Source organism: Xiphias gladius, chromosome 11 (genome assembly GCF_016859285.1).
Source record: "Xiphias gladius isolate SHS-SW01 ecotype Sanya breed wild chromosome 11, ASM1685928v1, whole genome shotgun sequence".
NCBI classification, from domain to species: domain Eukaryota; kingdom Metazoa; phylum Chordata; class Actinopteri; order Istiophoriformes; family Xiphiidae; genus Xiphias; species Xiphias gladius.
The window spans coordinates 3,974,478-3,994,735 of record NC_053410.1 but is presented as its reverse complement, the minus strand read 5'-3'; the positions used below and the strand labels follow the sequence as shown (position 1 = coordinate 3,994,735).

At 40.3% G+C, this 20,258-nt stretch overlaps 2 protein-coding genes across 4 annotated transcripts in view; one reads left to right on the top strand and one right to left on the bottom strand.

Annotated features, from left to right (window-relative positions):
* Positions 1 to 4,292: 4,292 nt before the first annotated feature.
* Positions 4,293 to 18,656, bottom strand: LOC120796256 (dual specificity protein phosphatase 19-like). Of its 3 annotated transcripts, none has more exons than XM_040138849.1 (6): positions 18,144 to 18,656; positions 14,594 to 14,827; positions 10,417 to 10,463; positions 8,197 to 8,349; positions 7,066 to 7,127; positions 4,655 to 4,792 (listed from the first exon to the last, which is right to left on the bottom strand). In XM_040138849.1, exons 2-6 carry the CDS (start codon positions 14,820 to 14,822, stop codon positions 4,777 to 4,779), a joined length of 507 nt encoding a protein of 168 aa, XP_039994783.1. In that variant the 5' UTR covers positions 14,823 to 14,827; positions 18,144 to 18,656; the 3' UTR covers positions 4,655 to 4,776. The 3 variants fall into 3 exon arrangements, with proteins under 3 accessions (XP_039994781.1, XP_039994783.1, XP_039994782.1); XM_040138848.1 differs by lacking the exon at positions 4,655 to 4,792 and adding an exon at positions 5,054 to 5,796; XM_040138847.1 differs by lacking the exon at positions 7,066 to 7,127 and having other exon boundaries at positions 4,293 to 4,792.
* The window catches only part of nckap1 (NCK-associated protein 1), a 33,819-nt gene continuing 31,336 nt past the window's right edge, over positions 17,776 to 20,258 (top strand). Inside the window, exon 1 of the mRNA XM_040138846.1 lies at positions 17,776 to 17,883. Within this exon, the coding sequence (XP_039994780.1) occupies positions 17,776 to 17,883 (108 nt within the window). The remainder of the gene's footprint in view (positions 17,884 to 20,258) is intronic.

Sequence of the window (20,258 nt, the reverse complement as noted above, 5' to 3'; positions counted from 1 at the left end):
AAATAATAGGAAATTGGCTGAAATGGAAACAAAACAGAAAAAACAAACTGGAACAGGGAGGAAATTCAGCCGCTGGTATCATCAGAGAAATCGCATCATAGAAAGAGTTTTGTACCATGATAACAAGTGCTGACACTGAAGCTGGAAGGAGAATGCAAATAGCTTTTATTCTTACTTTTATCATTCAATTAAGTCTAAATTTTCGGTTTTGATAAAAACAAGCTCTGGCGACTACGCAGGCCCTGGCCTGTTATATCACGTCATTTTTATACTCATCAAACCATTCAGTGACCCCCCGTGCCCTACGTCTCTGCATTCATTTATTCATTTTTGTCCTTTAATTTGTCAACCATTTGTATACCCTATTTGCTAAGAAGAAAGAAAACAATAACAGGTCAAATATTCCACCGGAAGTTCAATCACAAAAACATGATTTGAAAATGGTATAGATAGATGGATAGATGATAGGTAGATGATAGATAGATAGATAGATAGATAGATAGATAGATAGATAGATAGTCCACCTTATTAATTGTATTCAATTTACAGATGGACATAAATTCATACACAACACTAACATTTACGTATGGTGTACATGTGACGATTAGGTGTGATAATGTGCTCTTTTATAGATGCAGATGGCATAAATGCAGCCATGCATACATGTATGTGCTCATAATTACAAGAAATGCGCATAAGAAACTACAAGCAGACAGCAACAACAAAAAAAGCACTTTATTAAGGCTGGTACTTATAATATTTAGCATTGGTCATTTTGTCCAGTTTGTGACTGGATTTGTGTTTTTTGGGGATTTGTGACTGGTGTGTGAGATGCCCTTAGGAACAGAAAGCACAAAGCAAACCAGGACTCTTCTTCGTTTACTTCTGCAGTTCATCAAATCTAATGAAAACCAACAGGCCAGATACCACTGTACTGCTTTAGGGGGGAAATTATTCATCATCCTCTATGTAACCTACCTCTCACTGTCTGTTAATATTCCCATATTCAGGCCTGCACAGACCGAGATGGTGGTTGGACCCCAAGAGACCCTGCAGATGGGACAGCTTGTGCCATGGTGTGGGCCGTCACATCCAGACGGTGAAATGTCACAAAAATGTCAGGGGAAACCCACTTGGCTTTATAGCAGATACTCTTCAGTGATACACCACTGAACAACACCAAGGAAAAGGCCAAACTCCCCAACACTCATGTGCTTTGACAGGCTGTATGTTGGCACTGTGGCCATTAGTCAGACACTGGTTCAGTATTTTATTTGCCTGTTTTTTAAAGACTTAAGACTTTTACAAGAGGAATTGTATATTTATTGCAGGGTAGTGTAGATTTATTGGGAGAGACGAAGCCACGGGCTCGAGATATTCAGATATCAACAGTGACAGAGGACTGCTCTGTGCAATCAGTCCATGGCTTTAAAGTGGTGTTAAATAATCTATGACCTTTATAGGACCGGTAGGAATTGCAACCAATTTGGCAGAACCTCTTCTCCTCCAAGTCTCTGGCACAGCACCAACCTCCAGCCCTCCGCCTCCCCTGAGCCACAGCAGCCTGCAACTGACACAAACTACAAAGCTGCGTTTTCAAAAAGGGGACAAATACACTCTCTAATGAGAGCAGAAATCCAGCACAGATGTCACTTTTAAAGAGGTAATACATCAGGAGGCAAAATATGGGAATACAAATAATTATATGGCTGGTGTAGACAGCCCTTGTTTAGCAGTTCAGTTCGGTTTAGTTTATTTGCAGATACAAATTTCAAATAAAAATTGCAAACAAACACATACAATGTGCAGGGGTAGGCAAAAAGTTGATAAAACTAAGTATAGAAACAACTGAAATAATATGAGAGAAAATGAGGATATATACGCAACATGTTCAAGAAATTCTACAAACTAAAACAGAAAACTTGTTGACTGTGTTACATTTAATTAAAGGCAATTTACAATTGGGCAACGTAATACAAAAAACAATCAGAGGCATGACATTAAGTATATAATTAAACCATAAGCATAGAAAACAAACAAAATATGGTGCTAACAAAACTGTAGCTGTGTCCCAAATCTATTCTACACAATAATTCTACGTACTCTAATCAGCACACTGGTTTAGCAGTTAGTATACAAAAAATTTCTACACATTTAAACATTTTATACACACAGGAAATTATACTAGATGTGCAACAGATGTCAATCAGACTGTGGCTTTGAATTAAACTTCACAAAAAGGCACCAAAATGTTTTCCAAAGATTTGAAGAAAATTTAGTCGTTTTTCTGTTTGTTCGTTTGTTTGTTTTCTGGAGCCACTGTTTCGCCACCACCCACAGTTTGTTTATTTATTTATTTTTCCAGGTGTGAAGTACAAACAAATCTCCAACACCGGTTCTTCGGAGTGATCTGGCTAAACTCAATCACCAGTCGCTGAACGAACCACTAGCTCTTAGCAGAGGAGCTCCTCACTGGGGACTGGGAGCAGGGTTGTCAGCTCAGCTTCGACTCACAGTACATTAATTTCTCATTAAAAAGCTTATTAAAAGACCACAAAAAGCCACAGAAACAATCCAAATCTGATAACTGTCATAAATAATAGGCTGCTGAGCTGTTAACCTCATGTGCAGCGCTTGTATAGGCCTGGTTTTAGACAGAACTGACTCAACAGCCGGCCGAACATACTACTGAAGAGTCAGAATCAGACTGCATGAGCGCTGATGTGTTCCCTTGCGGTTGTATGTAATGGTGCCCCTTCGCACTGAGATTCAATCATTTAGCGTAGAAAAAGGTGAATGAGCGGCGTAGTCAGTGACTACGAAACTTTAAACTGAACGAAAATGGTTCGAATCAGGAGAAAACAGTGTCCACCAGCAGCATTCAAAAATCAGTCGTATTTATTATGCCTGCTGTCCACTGTTAACACACTACGTGCTAAAAGCCTGCGTAGACTTAGTTTGTGGTATGGATATGGGAAGGGTTATAGGAGTCTGCAGCTATGCTAGCTGCTCTCTGAGGCTGTACTTAGGTAAATGCTAACATCCACATGCTAACATGCGCACAACGACAATGCTATCAGGCTAATGTTTAGCATGTACGATGTGTACCCTGGTCACCATCCTAGTTTAGCATGTTAGCATGCTGAATAGCTCTAAAACCACAGAGTGCAGCTGAGGGTGATTTGAATGTCATTGGCTTTCCAGGCATTTGGTCACAAACCAGTAAAAATTAAAAATTTGACCTGCTGATGGTAAACTTCTTACAATTCCTCCTGAGAGCATCATGAATATCTGTACCAAGTTTCACGGGAGTCCATCCAATAGTTGGATAGTTGAAAAATTTCACTTAAAACCACACGTCAATATCATGGCTGCCATGATATTGACGTGTGGTTTTAAGTGAAATTTTTCAGAGGTCAAGGGATCGCCAAATTCACGGGGATCCGGAACAACTTCCACGGCAATCCTCTCAGCAGTGTTTGAGATATTTCACTCTAGACCGCAATGGTGGGCCATCTGACTGACAGAGCGAAAGACAAGACGTTGACATACTTACAGCAACACCGCAAGCGTGGTTAAAAATTCACCTAGGTGCTCTCACAGTTTTCATTCAAAACTTCAGCCTGAAAACTGACATTTTTGAAGTCAGACAAATCTCAGCAGAGAATGAAGTAATAAGAAAGTCACTGTTATTATTCATAACTGCAGTTAGACTATAGTCATTTTGTGCATTGGGGCAGAACACGTCATGCTTATTTTATTTCAGTGCAACTCTGCAGAATACACTACAGTATGTAATCCAGAGCATGCATGTTCTGGTTTTCTGTCTAACTAATCAAGAGCTGAGGCTGATGTGTTTGAATTGCATACAGCTAAGTGTGCGGATCATCTCCCTCTATATGGATTTCACTGTTAACACCAACACCCTGGACACGAATCAGTAACAATAATCATCAGTAAATGATCTCAGCTGGTTTAACAACAAATCTTCCCTACAGACTTTATTTCCATTTGAACATGAAGATTAGGATATGACACCTTTGTGTGCTGTGAGATTGGAGTGTTAGGAGCTCATCCCAGCGGTATTTGTTGATTAGCATGTGAGCCAAATGGATACTCCCTCATTATCTAACAAGCTAATTACAAACTAATTATTTCAAGGGAGCGAGCTTAGCGCATCAACTCTGCAAAGTTGTGAAATTGATAGAGACAATGCAGCAGTGAGGGCAATCGTTATAATTGATGGTGTAGCTGTTCGCATGGTTGAGAGAGAAAGCAAGCTGAACCTCGGGAAAACTGCTACGTCTTTAATTAGGAAACGATCTATACTGCAAAAAAAGACAAGTGCCTCCAAAATTAACAAATCTATTAAAGAATCAGTGTCTTAACAAAGCTTTAACTAGAGTTTTTCACTTATTGTGTTTTAGAGAAAAGATACTGACGGTTAAAAAATAACCCACTCAACACTGCATTTGGCATTCGGGAAAAAAAGGCAATGTAAAGTCTTTACTGGCAATAAATAATAAAAATTCAAAAGTTTAACACATATAGGAAAATGATTACACATAAGAAATGTCATTTTTTTAAAAATCAAAATATCTTCTGTCCCTTATGGTTTGTAGCTCTGCAGCTGCTGGTAGAAGCCGGGGTTGGGGCGGACTGAGGGCCTCGCCAGCTTCGCCTGGCCGTACGCGTCATCAAACGACAGCCCCTCCCTCAGCATCAGGTAGCCAATCACAATGGAGGAAGCGCGTGAGACACCGGCGTTACAGTGGACTAGCACCACGCCACCCTACGGAAAGAGAAGATGAGTGTAAGGCAGGAAAACAGAGGGGTTAAGGGTGTAGGGCTGCAGTCACGCAACGTCGGCAGAACGGGAGGAGCAGGAAAATCAGCCCTTATTGCGACTTCAGAGTGATCACACACTATTCCAAGGCGGTTTGCCCTAGTGCTCCCATAAAATGACTTGAATAGATGGTATTAGTGTTAATATTTGATTTTATTTTGGATTTAACTGCACACGGTGGCGCATTTGCAGCCATTCTGCCGGCACTTAATTGACGTCTGTAGTACCTTTCAACCAGCGGGAGACATCGTTGGTTTCAGAAGCTCCCGATAGCTGCACGTCAGAATTTACAAGTCGAAGGCTGACGTGAACGTTTTTCCCCGCTCGGCTGCTTGCAATTACGGTTTAAATGAAGTAACGCGACAACAGGTCAAAGTCGGAAATCCTGGTCTTTATTTACAACATCCACATGTTCAAGTGGTCACATTAAGAAAAAACTGAGAAGAAACGTGGATTTTTCTGACCTTAAAATCATGTTCCCAATGCAGTGTTGCAACTTAATAATACGGTGAGGTTACCATTAACCAGCACGCACTGAATGCACCTCTAAGCTCAACAGCAAACTAACAGGTTTAGTCATTTAACATACAGGTGTTTGCCAAATTAAAAGGGTTTAAAACAAAAAAACTATTCCTCTACTGCCAGTTGTACAGTTTTATCTGCTGAGGTTTTGAGATATCCATCTCTGAGTATTCATAAAGACTACTTTCTACAGAAGAAATACTCCCCATAGGTTGTAGCGTAAGTTTCAGAGGTTGATATCTGAACATTAAATTATCCACATGGCCAGATACCACTAATATTTTGTTGTTCATTTAAAAATCATAAACATGCTCTTAAGAAATGAGTGGTGTTGACCGTGTTGACGTGACGGGAGCTCGGCAAAATCACAGCTTGAAGGGTCATTTCACTGCGTGTTTCCTCGTGTAATTTCTGACTTTCCAGCATCTCTGAAAGTAGCAATAGACAGAGCATATAGGGCAAGAATAAATCTGTGTCTGTGGGCGTGTGTCAAAATTTGTGATATGATTAATATTAACGTTGATGTAATTATTTTACTGCCTAGAGTGCCTAGCTGGAAATAAAGTTTTAAAATTCCAGCCACATCTTTAGACAATGCGTGCAGGCCCACGGCTCAGCTCTCAAGCTCGGCGTATTGACACATTTGTCTTTTTTATTCAGCATGGAGCCTCCCATCACAGAATAACGTCTCCTTTCAGCCCGACACGGAGCGAAACAGAAACTGTAAGAACATTTTTCGATGTTACGTGTCAATCAATACCAAGACGGAGGATTCAAATTGGCTGAACACACGTGCCGCACTCTGGATGCTGTAATTGACATGTTATCACTGTATATATGTTGTCACCGTACTTATCTGTGCTTTCCTTCAAAGATATAACTCAATCAGGCCGTTCCTCGGGGTGAAATACAATCAAATGAAGCAAATACCGAACATACAGAGAATGATATCGGTCTTTTATAAGTTTCTATCAATCAAAAAGGTTTCTCTGCTCCTTTGTAATATTTGTGCTGTTGTCTGCAGTCAGTGCAGTTACATATCAGGTCTTGTTTTCCTTCCTCTAGAAAAAAAACAAAACAAAACATAAAACTTCTACAGACAGAAAATTGCCCGAGCTAGATAATCCATCACAGCAAACATGGAGACTTAATTTGGTTTTGTCAGAGTTTCTTGTTTTGCTGTTATTTCATTGCGCTTGAGTGTTTTCATATCAGTGCTCACATCACATTATGTTCTGCTTACGGTCAATCTCCTGACACAGCGCACGCACACGCACGCACACACGCGCAAACACATGCACACACGTACACACACACACACACACGCGCGCGCACGGAAGACGAAATGCAACTCTCTGCCAGGAAATAATCCCTTTAAAAAGTATTACATACAGCATGTGAGGGAAAACTAAGTGTAAGCAGAGAACATTTTGACTTTCAACATTAAATGACCCCAGCATGGTCTTTTAATAGGTATTCCAACCACCCACCTCGACTTTGTGCTGAGTTATAGATAACTGAAAGTTGTCAGTTGTGTGTAAATGCATCACAGTAAGGAAGCAGAGTAGCTGTGTGGTCACACTGACATGTTAAATTTGCTGGCAGATATAAAAGAAGGTATTTTTAGGCTGCACGAGCCTCCAGAGAGAAAGCAGATCCAGAAAAGTTTAAATAGATTTGATACATTTTTTTATTACCTGGTAAAACCTGAAGCTCTACTGTGGGTGTTTGTCTGTCTCTTGTGTTTATGTATCTGCATCTGTCAGTGGTAGAAAATGACTAATTACATTTACTATAGTAGAATTTTTAGACGCTTGTACTTTACTTGGATACAACAAATACATGCTACGTTATACTCCTGCTTCACAACATTTCAGAAGGAAATATTGTATTTTCTTTGATGGTTGCATTTAATAGTTACTTGGCAAATAAAGATTTTGGAAAACCTTTAATTATCATATAAAATATGATGCATTGTTATGCAGTTAATTCAAATAATCAGCAGCAGTTAGCATGTAGTTAAAATCTTCTCCACTTCGACAAAACTACATTAAAACGTTGCTTTTAAAAGAATCATGATCCAAATGTATCTACCAGGATTCTGTATATTAATCCCATTACATACTACATAAACACATAAGACCGACGGCAGCTTTTACTTGTAAAGTTTTGGGTACACTTTGCTGATAATACTGAATATTTCAACTTTTAGTAATATTTTAAAATTTTGGGAAATTGTTTTTTTTTTTTTTTTGCTTTCTTGCCAAGAGTTAGAGGACAAGATTGACTACTCTCATATCTATATGGTGAATATGAAGCTACAGCCAGCAGTTGGTCAGCTCAGTATAGCATAACGATTGGAAACCAGCTAGATCCACCTACCAGCGCCTCTAAAGCTCGCTAAATAATACACTGTATTTTGTTTGTCTATGCAAAAAATGGTACGTAAAAAACGACAATTCATAGTTTTATGGGGGGTTCACGTGCTGAGCTATCTTTTGGCCCGGACCAGTTGCAAGCAGCCAGCAGAGACTGCAGGAAGGAAAAAAAAAGAAAGAAGCTGATTTAGATACTGGCGGCAGCTTCACAGTCAGTGTACGGACATGTGAGCAGCATCAATCCTCTCTAACTCTCAGCAAGAAAGCGAATAAGCACTTTGAAATCAGATGCTTGTACAGTAGTATTTTACATTATTTTGCTACTTCAAGTTGAGGATTTAAATATTTCCTCCACCTCCATCAGCTGTCAATGTGTACAAGAGATGATTAAATACTAATCGTGTGTGTGTGTGTGTGTGTGTGTGTGTGTGTGTGTGTGTGTGTGTGTACCTGTTCTCGAGCCTGATCTATGAAGGAGCTGCATTCCCCGAGATATGAAGTGATGTCCGTGTCTGGGAGGTCCAGGATCTGGAGCGTCTTATACACCAGCTGATCTGGGAGCAGGTTCTTGACTCCATAGGCCACATTTAGCACATGAGACACCTGACAGACACAAAGAGATAAGACATATTATTCAAAACAGCCATATCGATGACACGACACAACCTGAGCATTGACTCGTTTTGAGAGCTGTTTGCAGGACAGAGACAGAAACCTGAATGTGACTAGAGTGAACAAAACTAGAGGGTTGACAGGAAGGGGAGAGAGATGAAGAGGAAAGAGGGAGCGAGACAGAGAAAAAGAGGGAGAGGGGGAAAACGGGAAAGAAGACAGATGGCTCCAATTCATTCTGCAGTATCTGTCTACTCTCACTTAAATTTAGCTTACCTCACAGAGGACCACATTCTCTCCCCCTCTGCATCTTAGCACCGTACTGATGTGTCCTGTCTTTAGACTGCTTGTAACATTTAACACCGATTCTTTTTACACTAGTAAGAGGACGAGACTACACGTTTTTCCTACTGTCAACAAATCAAATGAAAACACCCAAACCAACGGATTTGATCCTGCTATACTAACAAGTATCATGTGTGTATCCAGAGCCTGATATATCTTACTCCTCTGGGCCACAGAGCAACAGTGTTGTCCAGAAACTACACCCAGTGCAACCACATTGTTGCCCTTTGTGACGTGTTCCTCCATTATCATGAACACACACACACACACACACACACCACAGTTTGAATTGTGTCGATCCCACATACGCTGCCCTGTTGCCAATAGAGACGTGTATTAATCCGCCATTGACAACAGATCCGAACAAATGCACTATTTACTAATACTTAATTAAAACTACGATGCCCACATGCTTCTAGGGAAATTACTTCATCTTTAAAAAATACTATACTGTATATTTGTGAGCTGTTTTAGAGATTGAAGACAGGGTAACCTAGTCTTTTCATTCGATTTGTTGACAATAATAAAAATTCTAAATAATGGCAGCCTTTCCCTTTAATAACACAGGACATAGAACATACTTCATCACTAACTTAGTGTGTTTACATGCACACTTGGATCCTGGTTACAAACAGGCTTGTGGAAAATCCTGGTTGTTTGTTTCTTTATTCATCTGTATGTTTATTCTAGTATTTTGACAGCGACATTGCTCACTGAACAACAGTTACTGAGTAGTAATCGAATTATAAAGTGATTAGTCAACGAAACAAAATGATGTCATTTGGGTTCACAGTCTGAAACAAAAGTGAATGTTTGACTTCCGCAATGCAGATGATACATTTTTTGTGTTGCTCTTTTCATTCATGACTAAAGATTAGATGGAGAAGCTAAATCCAGCAGAGTGGCAAATGTTACCGGGTTCAGGCAGCCTCAGCAGTTGGGGTAACTAAGCCGATACAGAACTGTGTATATAATATGTTTAATGTGTGGAAGAGTCAAACTCAAACTAGCACTGATGCAGATGATCAGAACCCTGGATAATATAAGAATCACGCAAACAGGGAGAGGAATAACCAGGTTTTCTTTCCCAAATATGATTACACCTAATTAAGCCCCCAAACCGGGAACTAACGTGCATGTCAGTGTCTCCACTGTGACACTATGACTCAACCAGACTGATTCGGGATTTGATTTACTCACAAGGTACACCTTTACTATTATGGCCTTTTCATTCCAACACCAGTAAATGTTTATTACACGTGTTACTCGTACGATCAGGTTCTTATAAAGTGTCCTTTGGTCCCGCTATCAAGTGTCATGCACTTTAATAGCCACCTGGGAACTTCTGGTCAGTTTGGTTCTCGGGCAGTCAAGATTTCGTCCCAGAAACAGGAAGTGAAGGTATTTGTTATCTCTCCAATTCATCATCCTGAGACTGCACTGGCGTCAATACGCTTGGAGCAGCCACTGCAGAGAGATGTAGTCACATCTCTCTGATGTGGAGGAGCGGCGCTGAGACTTACTGTAATCATTTACTCCCTCTGCTGAGCTGAACCGTCACTGCATGAGTCACGAAGCTCCTCTGGCTATAGGCTGGTTGCCGCCGACCCGCAGGAAAGCACACCTACGAGGCTGCCTCTAATCTCATGTCGCTACACATACGTTGACAGGGAGGCAAGGGCATGGCCGCTCTATTGATCCCTCTGTACTAACCTTATATCTCTGCAGGGTGTCAATGTCGTGGGCTGCATCCTGAGAGGCTGAAATGGCAGAAACAACTGGATGAGAAGAGAGTCGGGAGGACATGCCTCTGCTTGCCACAGTTTTACTATTTAAGAAATGCTTCCTTCACATTAGAGAAAAAAAAATGTACCACTTAAAATGTTATGCTTAATATTCTATTTAATTCATCTGTACACTACTATCAATGTTAAAACAGTGATGGCAATGCTGCTGGCTTTGTTAAAAGCTGTAAAAAAATTTTTTATTTTTAATTATAAAAGAAGCAAATAGTCAGTTAGTTGATCGATCAATCGTTTATCAAACCAAAAGCCAAACAAACATTTGCTGGTTCCAGCTTCTTAACTGTGGGGATTTGCTTTGTTTCTTTGGTTTTGATCATTTTAAGGTGAATATGCTTGGATTTGCGACTGTTGGTTGATCTGAAGACGTCACCTTGGGCTCTGGAAAAATGTGAAAAAATTGTTTGGTTTTTTTTTTTTTTTTACTTTTTTCTGACATCTTACAAACTAAACAATGAATCAATTAATGATATAAATAATTAATAGATCAAGTGAGAATGAAAATGTTCCTTGGATGCAACCTTATTCATAATAAAATAAACCAGCGAACAGTCAGTGTCTTATAAATAGAGCAATTTGATCCCGCATACTATACAGAGTTCTTAAAAAACAGTCGGTTCAGTGGTGTAAAACTTCAGCAGCAGAAAGCAAAAGCCGCAAGATATCAGCACCTATATCACTTGGTAGGAAAACACTGAGACAGAAAAACCCCTTTCTGAACAGCTGCAACACCAAGAAGTGAAGATATCAGTCAGTGGAAACCAACAAGAAAATGGCTTAAAGCTACAGAAGAGGCAGGAATAGGAATCTAATGATTTGCATAGTAGCAGTAGACTAGGCTTAAAAAAAAAAACTGCTGAAATAAACATCCAACATTATCTACAGCTGCAGAGAAAGAATTTTATGATTTTCCTGAAAAGAGTGAGCAACGGCATTTTTAATGACAACACCCTTCATAACAGCAAGAGTTTGGATGACTAAAGCAGCAGAGGAAGCAGGTCAAAGTCTAATGGAGGAAATACAATGAGAGAGACCATACAGCAAGCCAAACCGGATGACTGCTTCGGCCGAGAAAAGCTGATACTCACTGAAGGAGACAGTTAGAACAGAATAAGAGAGAGTCTCTTTCAATTTGTAGAATAACTCTTCATGAAGACAGCAGTGGTGGTCTTAAATACAGGAGCTGGATAATTATGTGAAACAGACATATGGGCAGGAAACAGAATATGATCTTCCTCCAGATTTCCAGAGCGGATTCTCTGCAGCAGCTCACTGCCTTCAGAGTGGCAACATTTGCACTCTTTGCATTAGCCAAGCCACTTTCACATAATGCCATATTCATGGGGTTGAGACGTAAATCTAAATCCAAACGATACGAGCGTCTCTGCAAATAAGCCAGCTCCGGCACATATGACTCGTCAGTGTCGGTGGAAAAGATTTAAACTGACACATCTGTGCAAAGATGCAGGAATGCCAGGATTTTTAGAGCATTTTTTAAATACAAGTATGACATTTTTCTTTTGGGTTACAAGTGCATATGGCTGCTTTCCAGTGAAAAACCGTGTCTTCATATTTGGTCATTTTTGGGTTTTCAGATAAAGTGAAGGAAATTTCTCCTATGTATGTCTTGGCTAAAATTGACGGAATGATCTAAAAAACGATCCACTGTTTAGGGAAATTCTGTGCTTGTGGTTTTCATTGACTGCCAATCAAGAGAACAGAAATACCTAGAAAGTTAAAGTTAACTTGTCACAAAGCTCAACTTACTCTCAGCAAGAAAGCAAATATTTCTCCAAATGCTTTATTAGTCATTCATAAATTCTGCTGTATAAAGGTCTATCATCTGGTTTACACACACTTTAATGTCTGTACTGTAGGGCCCATCCGCGCTGCTCATATTTAAGCGCATGTCAAAATAATAATCATCATTGGAATTTACCAGAGGATGGCAGAATGTTATACTGTAAATACAGGAGATATTTAAATCGCAGTATATTGCTAAAAAAGAGCTCAGGGTGCACAAAGTATGAAATCTCAACTCCAGTCTCACAGGGCAAACATACTGTACAGGATATGTCAACTGTGACAAGAGCATCAGACAAAAGGCTGCTCGAGGAAGTTGACTGACGGCCTGTAAAGGGCTTGGACCAAAGAAACAACAGTCAAGTCAAAAAGTGTCTCTATCCAGTCCAGTGGCGGACTGTCAGTGAATGAACAATAACAAAGAGGCATTTCCAAAAATACTAGAGAAGCTTGTCAGAAGTTTAACAAGGCAATTTATTGAAAACCTTTCCAAGAGCTGATCCTGTAAAGTTTCATCACAAGCTGGTGTCACCATGGATGTGGTGCAGCGTACCTGAAGCAAAGCTGGAGCTGTCACTGAGAATGATTGGCTGGTGTTTTGGGAAATGAACAGCAGTTTGATGCTATGACAGCAGGAGTGAAGCACTGTATGGAAAAGAGTCACCTCTGTTGACCCTAACAGATGTAATATTTCATTGATCTCTGCTGAGATATTCTCCCTTTGATTCTCTCCAGCGGTGAGGCCAAAGTGCAGCGCTGGCTGCGGAACCGAACAGCACCCCAGAGCTCGGAGGGGAGTCAATGTCAGGCCCAAGGACACTTCAGCGGGACGGATACGTGCTGACATGTATCGTACGTCCTCCAGCCGCAGGGCAGATCACCACGCTCCCTGAGACTAATTCAAAATTAATGACATTGATTTATTAGTGATTAGGAATTTATTTATTTATTACCAGGACCACAACAACCACCTAGCGCCTTTGTGGACTGGAATAACGAAGTGACCGAGACGCTATGAAACTAATACTGTTGGACACTTAAAACCTCAGAGGCTCCACTGAGCCTTTCCCACTGACACTGACACTGACACTGCGCTGCCATAAACATGTCATAAAATCTGCCTGTGTGAAATGGGCTGAAAGAGTGAACGTTAGTTAAAATGAACCTCTATTGGTTCACGACAAAAGAGTCGTATTATTACTGGCTGGAAGTCGCGGCAGCACGCGTAGCAGCTGCTGTAGTAGTAATTGTGGTGGTAGCTGTAGCAGTGATAGTAGTAGTGTAGTAGGCAAGAGTGGGAGGTAACTAATTACAAGTAGGTAACTATTAACGATCATCTATTATCACGAGACCAAAGCTCGGGATCGTGTGGTGACCCATGGTTAGGTTGCATTCGCTGAAGAAGGCCGTGAAATATAATCAAAAGCTCCAAAAAAAAAAAAAAAAGCTGATAAGTGAACCCTGAGTTTTGAGTATTTTATCACAGATACGTACAAGTACTCTCATTACTGCAACTTTGGCTTTTTTATGGTTGTGCTTGAAGTTTTTTTAATCGCAGTCCTAAAATCAGACATTTGTCCTTAAACTTCAACCTCACCAGATTTTGTATTTTAGTTGAAGTACTTTTTTTGTGTGTACTTTTTTTTTTGTTTTTTTTAAATATATTCTAAAATAAGTTCTTTGTCCTTTTAAAGTTAAGGGTAGTAGTAGTAGTAAGGGTTAATAGTTGTGATAGTGACCTTTGTGGTACGTGTAGGTGTTGTAGTAGTAATGATGGTGGTAGTATAGTGATGGCAACAGAAGAACTGGTAATAATACCTGTAGTAGCAGTAGTACTAATAGTAGCTGACAGTGGTACGAGTTGTAGTTGTGATAGTCATAATAACAGTAGTGCTGCGAGCGCTAATGGCAGTGGCAGGTGATGGAGTATTCACTGAAGTAGCCGCAGTAGTAGCAATAGCTCTGGTCTGAAATTGACTTGAAGTTGCAGTTGTGGATGCCTGACAAGTAGCAGAAGCAGTCGTGGGAGTAGTGCTCAAAGCGCGGTACAAGTAGCAGCGGTAGTAATATCAGTGGTGCTGGTAATAATGGTGGAGGTTGTATCAGTGGTAGTGGTGGTAGGATAGTCATAGCAGTACTAGCAGTGGGTGGCAGTAACAATGATAGCAACAATAATGGGAGTGTACATTCATGCTAAGGGAACCTAGACTCTACCCCTGGTAATAAAAGTTAAAAACAAAGGTAGACTAGCGCTATTAGTAGTAGTAGAAGTAGTCCTGTATTACCCAGCAGTAGGAAGGGTCTAACGACGCCAACCTGAAGGTCCAGACTTTTATCTTCTACAAATCCACATCCGCTGCCCTCCTCCAGCTCTTCCACCTGCTCCACCTCTCCCTCCCCGCCGTCGCTCCTCCTCTCCAGCAGCTTCCTGCCCGTCACCGTGGTAACACGCGTGCACTGCTTCTTCAGGCGGTTTTTGGAGAATCCCTGGATCTCCTGAGCCAGCGAATGCATGACACCTATGAGGGGGGGGGGTTGAAACCATGACGAGTTGTTTATAGACAGTGATGAAGAGGTAAATGAAATGAACAACCAACAGCCATCACTACTGAGTTAAACAGTAGATATACACTATGTTACAAAGTTTTATGACAACGTGAAAGGTGAATATAAGTGGGTACACTTAACTTTCCTGAGCATTCACTCTCAGCTGCTAACCTATGCACAAAATGTGAAATGTGAATTGAAAAGTGACCATTAGGCTGTTTAACATCTGTAGATAACGGCCACTGGTGGAATTTTTCCCTCCATCACTGTACTCGAGAACAATTCTGAGGCATTTGTACTTGTGTGCTTCTTTATACTTATATTCCACTACATTTCAGAGGTAAATGTTGTACTTTTTACTGCACTACATTTATCTGACCCAGCAGGATATAAAGTACCTAATTCTGAACGGTTCTTTCTGTATAAAAGTACTTTTAATTTTGGTACTAAAGTTTTTTTTTGTTTTTTTTTTAATTTGGATACGTGTGTACTTCTACTTAAGTGAAATTTTGAATGCAGGACTTGTAACAGAGTGTTCACACACCGTTGTGTTACTGCTTTCACATAGGCAAAATATCTTGAGTACTTCGTCCGCCACTGACAATGGCTAATTCTGACCAAAGACCGCGGAGCTTTGGCATTTTACTCCTCCCGCTCCGCGCACCCGCCTGGTCTGAGCGGTTTGAGTCTGAGCGAAATCCCGGAGGCCACCGGACCATCGGCGCTTTCAGCCCGCATGTGACATTTTTTTTTTTTTTTTCGCCACAGGACAGAGGCGTGCGGGGAGACACAGCCACGCCGCAGCGGCGACAAACGCGTCAACGCGGACCCGACAGCCGAGTCGGAAGCTGCGTCAACAGCATGATGCGTTCGGTGACTCGGAGTAAAACAGCGAATCATACCGGTTCGCCAGGAACTCTGCCCCGCGCAAAATGTATCTATCCGTCATTCTTGACAATGTTAATTTAGAAAATTTTTTTACTTGCGAGCATCTCCGCACTACCTTGAATTGCCGAGCTGGTGGTTGCTGAAAAAAAAAATGTAATGGTGCAACAAAACCACGAAGACAGACGGAGGAAGGAGGAAAAGGAACGATTCAGCAAAATGTGCAGTTTTGACAGAAAAGCATCTCTCCCGCTGGCAGTGGTGGAAGGAGCCCTAGATTCACAATAATACTCAGGTAAAAGTACAAAAGTATCAGCATCAAAAGAACCGAAAGTAAAAGTACTACTTTTTTTGAATGACCCATTCCAAAATCATGCATATATGACTCGACTGCAATTATTGATGCATTAATATACGACTTTATGTTGCAACTGTGAAGGTGGCTCTAAATTCAGTGACTTTATATGCTTCCAGGGAGCATAAAAATTTCCCCGCTGGGATCTCCAGTGTTTTATCTGAACCCATAACAATACACGATAATTTACTGGTTGATCATATTTAGTATAATTAATTTGAGTCTGCATGCGACTGAAGTTAACAATTGAATGTAGTGGAGTAAAATAGTAAAATATCTGACTATGAATTATAGTGGAAAATTAGAAAGTAACAGAAAATCGATTTACTCAAGTAAAGTACAAGTACAGTAACTGAGTAAATGTACTTAGTTACTTTCTACCGCTGCCCATTATACTGTCTTGAATATTTCCAGTGATAAGGCTTTTGATACAGGAAGACAGCGGGCAAGTTTATTTGTAATTTTTCTAGAAAAAAAAAAAAAACTAACTAAAAATGCAATGATTAGCGACGCCATGTCCTGATGAGCCGGCACGTAGCAGTAGAAACCAGTTCGTGTAATAGATTTAGTACATATCATGCAGTACTCACTAATGGTAAAAATGGCACAAAAATAAAAAATTCACTGGTACCAGCTTCTCAAATGTGATATTCGCTGGTTGCCCAGTTTTCTATGATAGTACACTCAACATTTTGGGGCTTTTGACTGTCGGTCAGACAACAAAAACAATCTGAATGTGTTAACTTGGGCTTCAGGGGACAATGAGGGACATGCTTCACTATATTTCGTCATTTTATATACTGAACAATCAATCAGTCATTAAAGACAGTAATCGTCTGAGCCGTTGATAATTGTTGATTGCTGTTCTGCTATGATGGAAAAAAAAAACACTACCTTGGTGCCAGTTTCCAATTAATTTGCAAGTTGATGCGAAATGATGCAGAGTAAACAAAAAACCCTCAGTTTTAGTGATTATTAGTTCACATTAGTGAAAAAGAAGCCTTCTTATTTGTATATCAGTATGGAAACCGAGACGGGGTAAAGTTAGTATACAGACGTTATCAGACACCCTTATTCGATTATTAATATTGGAGTATCGATAGATAATCATATGTTTATATTTTATATCTTTGACTTCACTATATGTGTGTCCATTTTTATTTTTATTTTATTATTCATTTTATCACCTACTGGCTTGTACATAACAGGGATATGTTTATGTTAATTTATCTTTGCTCAGTTTTGTTTTTGTTGTATGTCCATGTGTACCTCCCTGGGCACTGTCACTGGTACTGCGTCCTTTTTACCGAGAGCCACCAGAAAACCGGAGTGAGATCCCTTGTATGCACAAACATACTCGGCCAACAGCCACGATTCCGATTTCTGAAGCCGAGATTTTACTTTTAACGAGGGGCGCCTGAACGCAGCAGGAGCCACCCTCGTTGTGAAAACCAGGACAACTCCTCATCCCTGTGACCGAAAAAACAAGCAGGGAGACGGTGGGGTGGAGTACAGGAAGCCGCTGTCCCCGAGTACCTGAACATGGGCGAAATTTAATAACTTCATCGATCACTGCTTCTTTTTCCCCCCCTTTCCTTTTACGGAACCAGAGGCTGCGGAGATCTGCGATATTTTTTTCCCCCCTGGATTGAATTGGAGGTTTAACCGAGTAGCGAGAAGATGTCTCGGGGAGTGATCCAGCCCAGCCAGCAGAAACTGGCAGAAAAGCTCACCATCCTCAACGACAGAGGCATCGGGATGTTGACCCGTGTTTACAATATCAAAAAGGTTCGCACACACACACACACTCACACCGAGTTATATCCTCATTAACCAAACGGGACTGTTAACAGATCCATCAGATAAATGGATAATATCTGCATCCCAAATGAGTGTCACAATATTAACGTTAGTAAGACAGTATGAATCCTTGATTAGCTAGTCCCGACTGTACCCTAACGTGTAGATCCACTAACTCTGGTATTTTGTGTATTATCCCCTGTTAATAATGTAATTTAAACAGGTAAAATGCGTCTGTAGGCACTTACGTTATCCTAAATGTTTCCCCTGGAAGCAGGATGTGGGCAATGTTAGCCACAAGCCGTCGGTTAGCTTGCGGTAAAGTTGCCCGTTGGCTTTACGATGTAAACTGGTTCTCGGTTGGATTGGACACAATCGTGGACGCTTGTTATGGGCAGGATGGTACACGAGTATTAAACAGAACCCAACAGACTAACAGACTAAACTGAATCTGTCAAATTCAAGCTCCTGAAACCTTCGGGCCTGCAGTAGCGTTAGTAGCTGCTAGCTACCGTAGGCTGGTAATGGCGGCGGCGGCTGCTGCTGCTGCTGTTGGCTAAGCTACCAGTCGGGCGTCGTCTCTGCTCCACGAAAGCACCGACACACCAAAACACAAATACAGCTGCAGTCTGATACTTAACGACTAGCAGCTCAATCCAGTCGGTCGTATATAACCCAACTTTGTGTTTTTTTCGCCCTATCCGGCCGCTAGCTACACTAAGCCTGCTGCTCAATAGGGAGAAAATAAGGCGATAGTAGAGGCTGTTAATTGTCGGTTAAATTGTCCTTTATTCGATTAATCACTGACTTTAGCCACAGGTCAAATATACCAACAAATATTAATCATGACAAGTTATCAGCAGTGGTGGAAAGTAACTAAGTACTTAAGTACATTTTTGAGGTCCTTGCGCTTTACTTGACTATTTCCATTTATGTCTCACTTTATACGTCAACTCCACAACGTTTCAGAGGCAAATATTGTGCCTTTAACTCCACTACAGAGGAGGTTTTACATTAAAAGCATACGATAAATTGATAAAAAATACAATGATTAAACCAGCGCTTGGCTTGTGACATTCTTTTATAAAAACAGTGTCTGACTGGGGCCTCATGCCATGTTTCTGATGTCTGTGAATTATTTCATCTTTCATCATAACAGAGGCTCTGTTATGATAAAAAAACATATATATATATCCAGTATTTTACATAAAACTAAACATGAGAGAAAAGTTCAAAGATATTAATACACAGCTGTGTCTAAAACATTTCCCCCTTTTCTGTCTTATTAATCATCTCATAACCCTCAGATTTATCTTGTGACCCTTGGTAGGGACTTGACCCCTAAGTTGGGAACCACCATACGAAAACTGGCTACCTGTATGTAAAAATGGTAAAAGTGGACCAGTTACCACACTAAAATGCCGCTTACGCATTGATGCATCAGTATTAACAATCCAATAATGTCATATATAATAATATATCAGTCACAGGGGACATTTTACTGCACAATGTCTACTTTTACTTTTTTAAATGCAGGGCTTTTACTTGTAATGGAGTATTTGACATTGTTGTATTGGTACTCTTACTTGAGTAAAATTCTGAATACTTCTTCCACCACTGGTTTTTAGAGTTCAATATGATGAGTCAAAAAAACCAACAGAATTCATTGTACTGTATAAAAATCTAATATACAATGGCAGGTTTTAATATGTTTACCCTAGCTACATGTATATCCGGCAGGATTTCTTCTCACCTTACTGCCCAAATGATAAATAAATTTTAGCTGATAAAATTTGGAACCCATAATTGTCAGTTAATTAGTGAATGGCTTTTTAATTGTTTCACCACAAATATTTAGAATAACTTTTTCCACACAGTACAACAGTGCAATAGACACACTAATGTAAAATATAACACTTTTTTTTTTAATGTTACTGACTTTTAAATGTGTTGTTCAAATGTTACAACGATGGTTTGTGGGTGGGAGGAAAAGAGTACTGGGTCTGTTTGTGTGGGACGAGCCTTTTGTGCTTGGGTGTGTATGATGAATTAAAAAAAACAAAAAAAACAAACAAAACAAGGGAGAGAGTGAAAGAGGTCAGTCGTGCCCTATCAAAGTTTTAGAGAGTACAGAGTAGAAGTTAAACTCTCTGAAGGCCCACGCTGTTTCTTATTGATTGGCATTTGAGTAGCCATATACTGTTCAGCAGTAATTTCCAAAGCAGCAGGAGATACGTTGGTGGTCTGAAGGCACCTATGAGTCTGTTATCATCAGATCAATCTTATTCTCATTTAAAATTGCTAGTTGTCAGCAGAAAAAAATCCTAGTAAAATGTAAACTTTTTACCTTGTATTGTCAACAC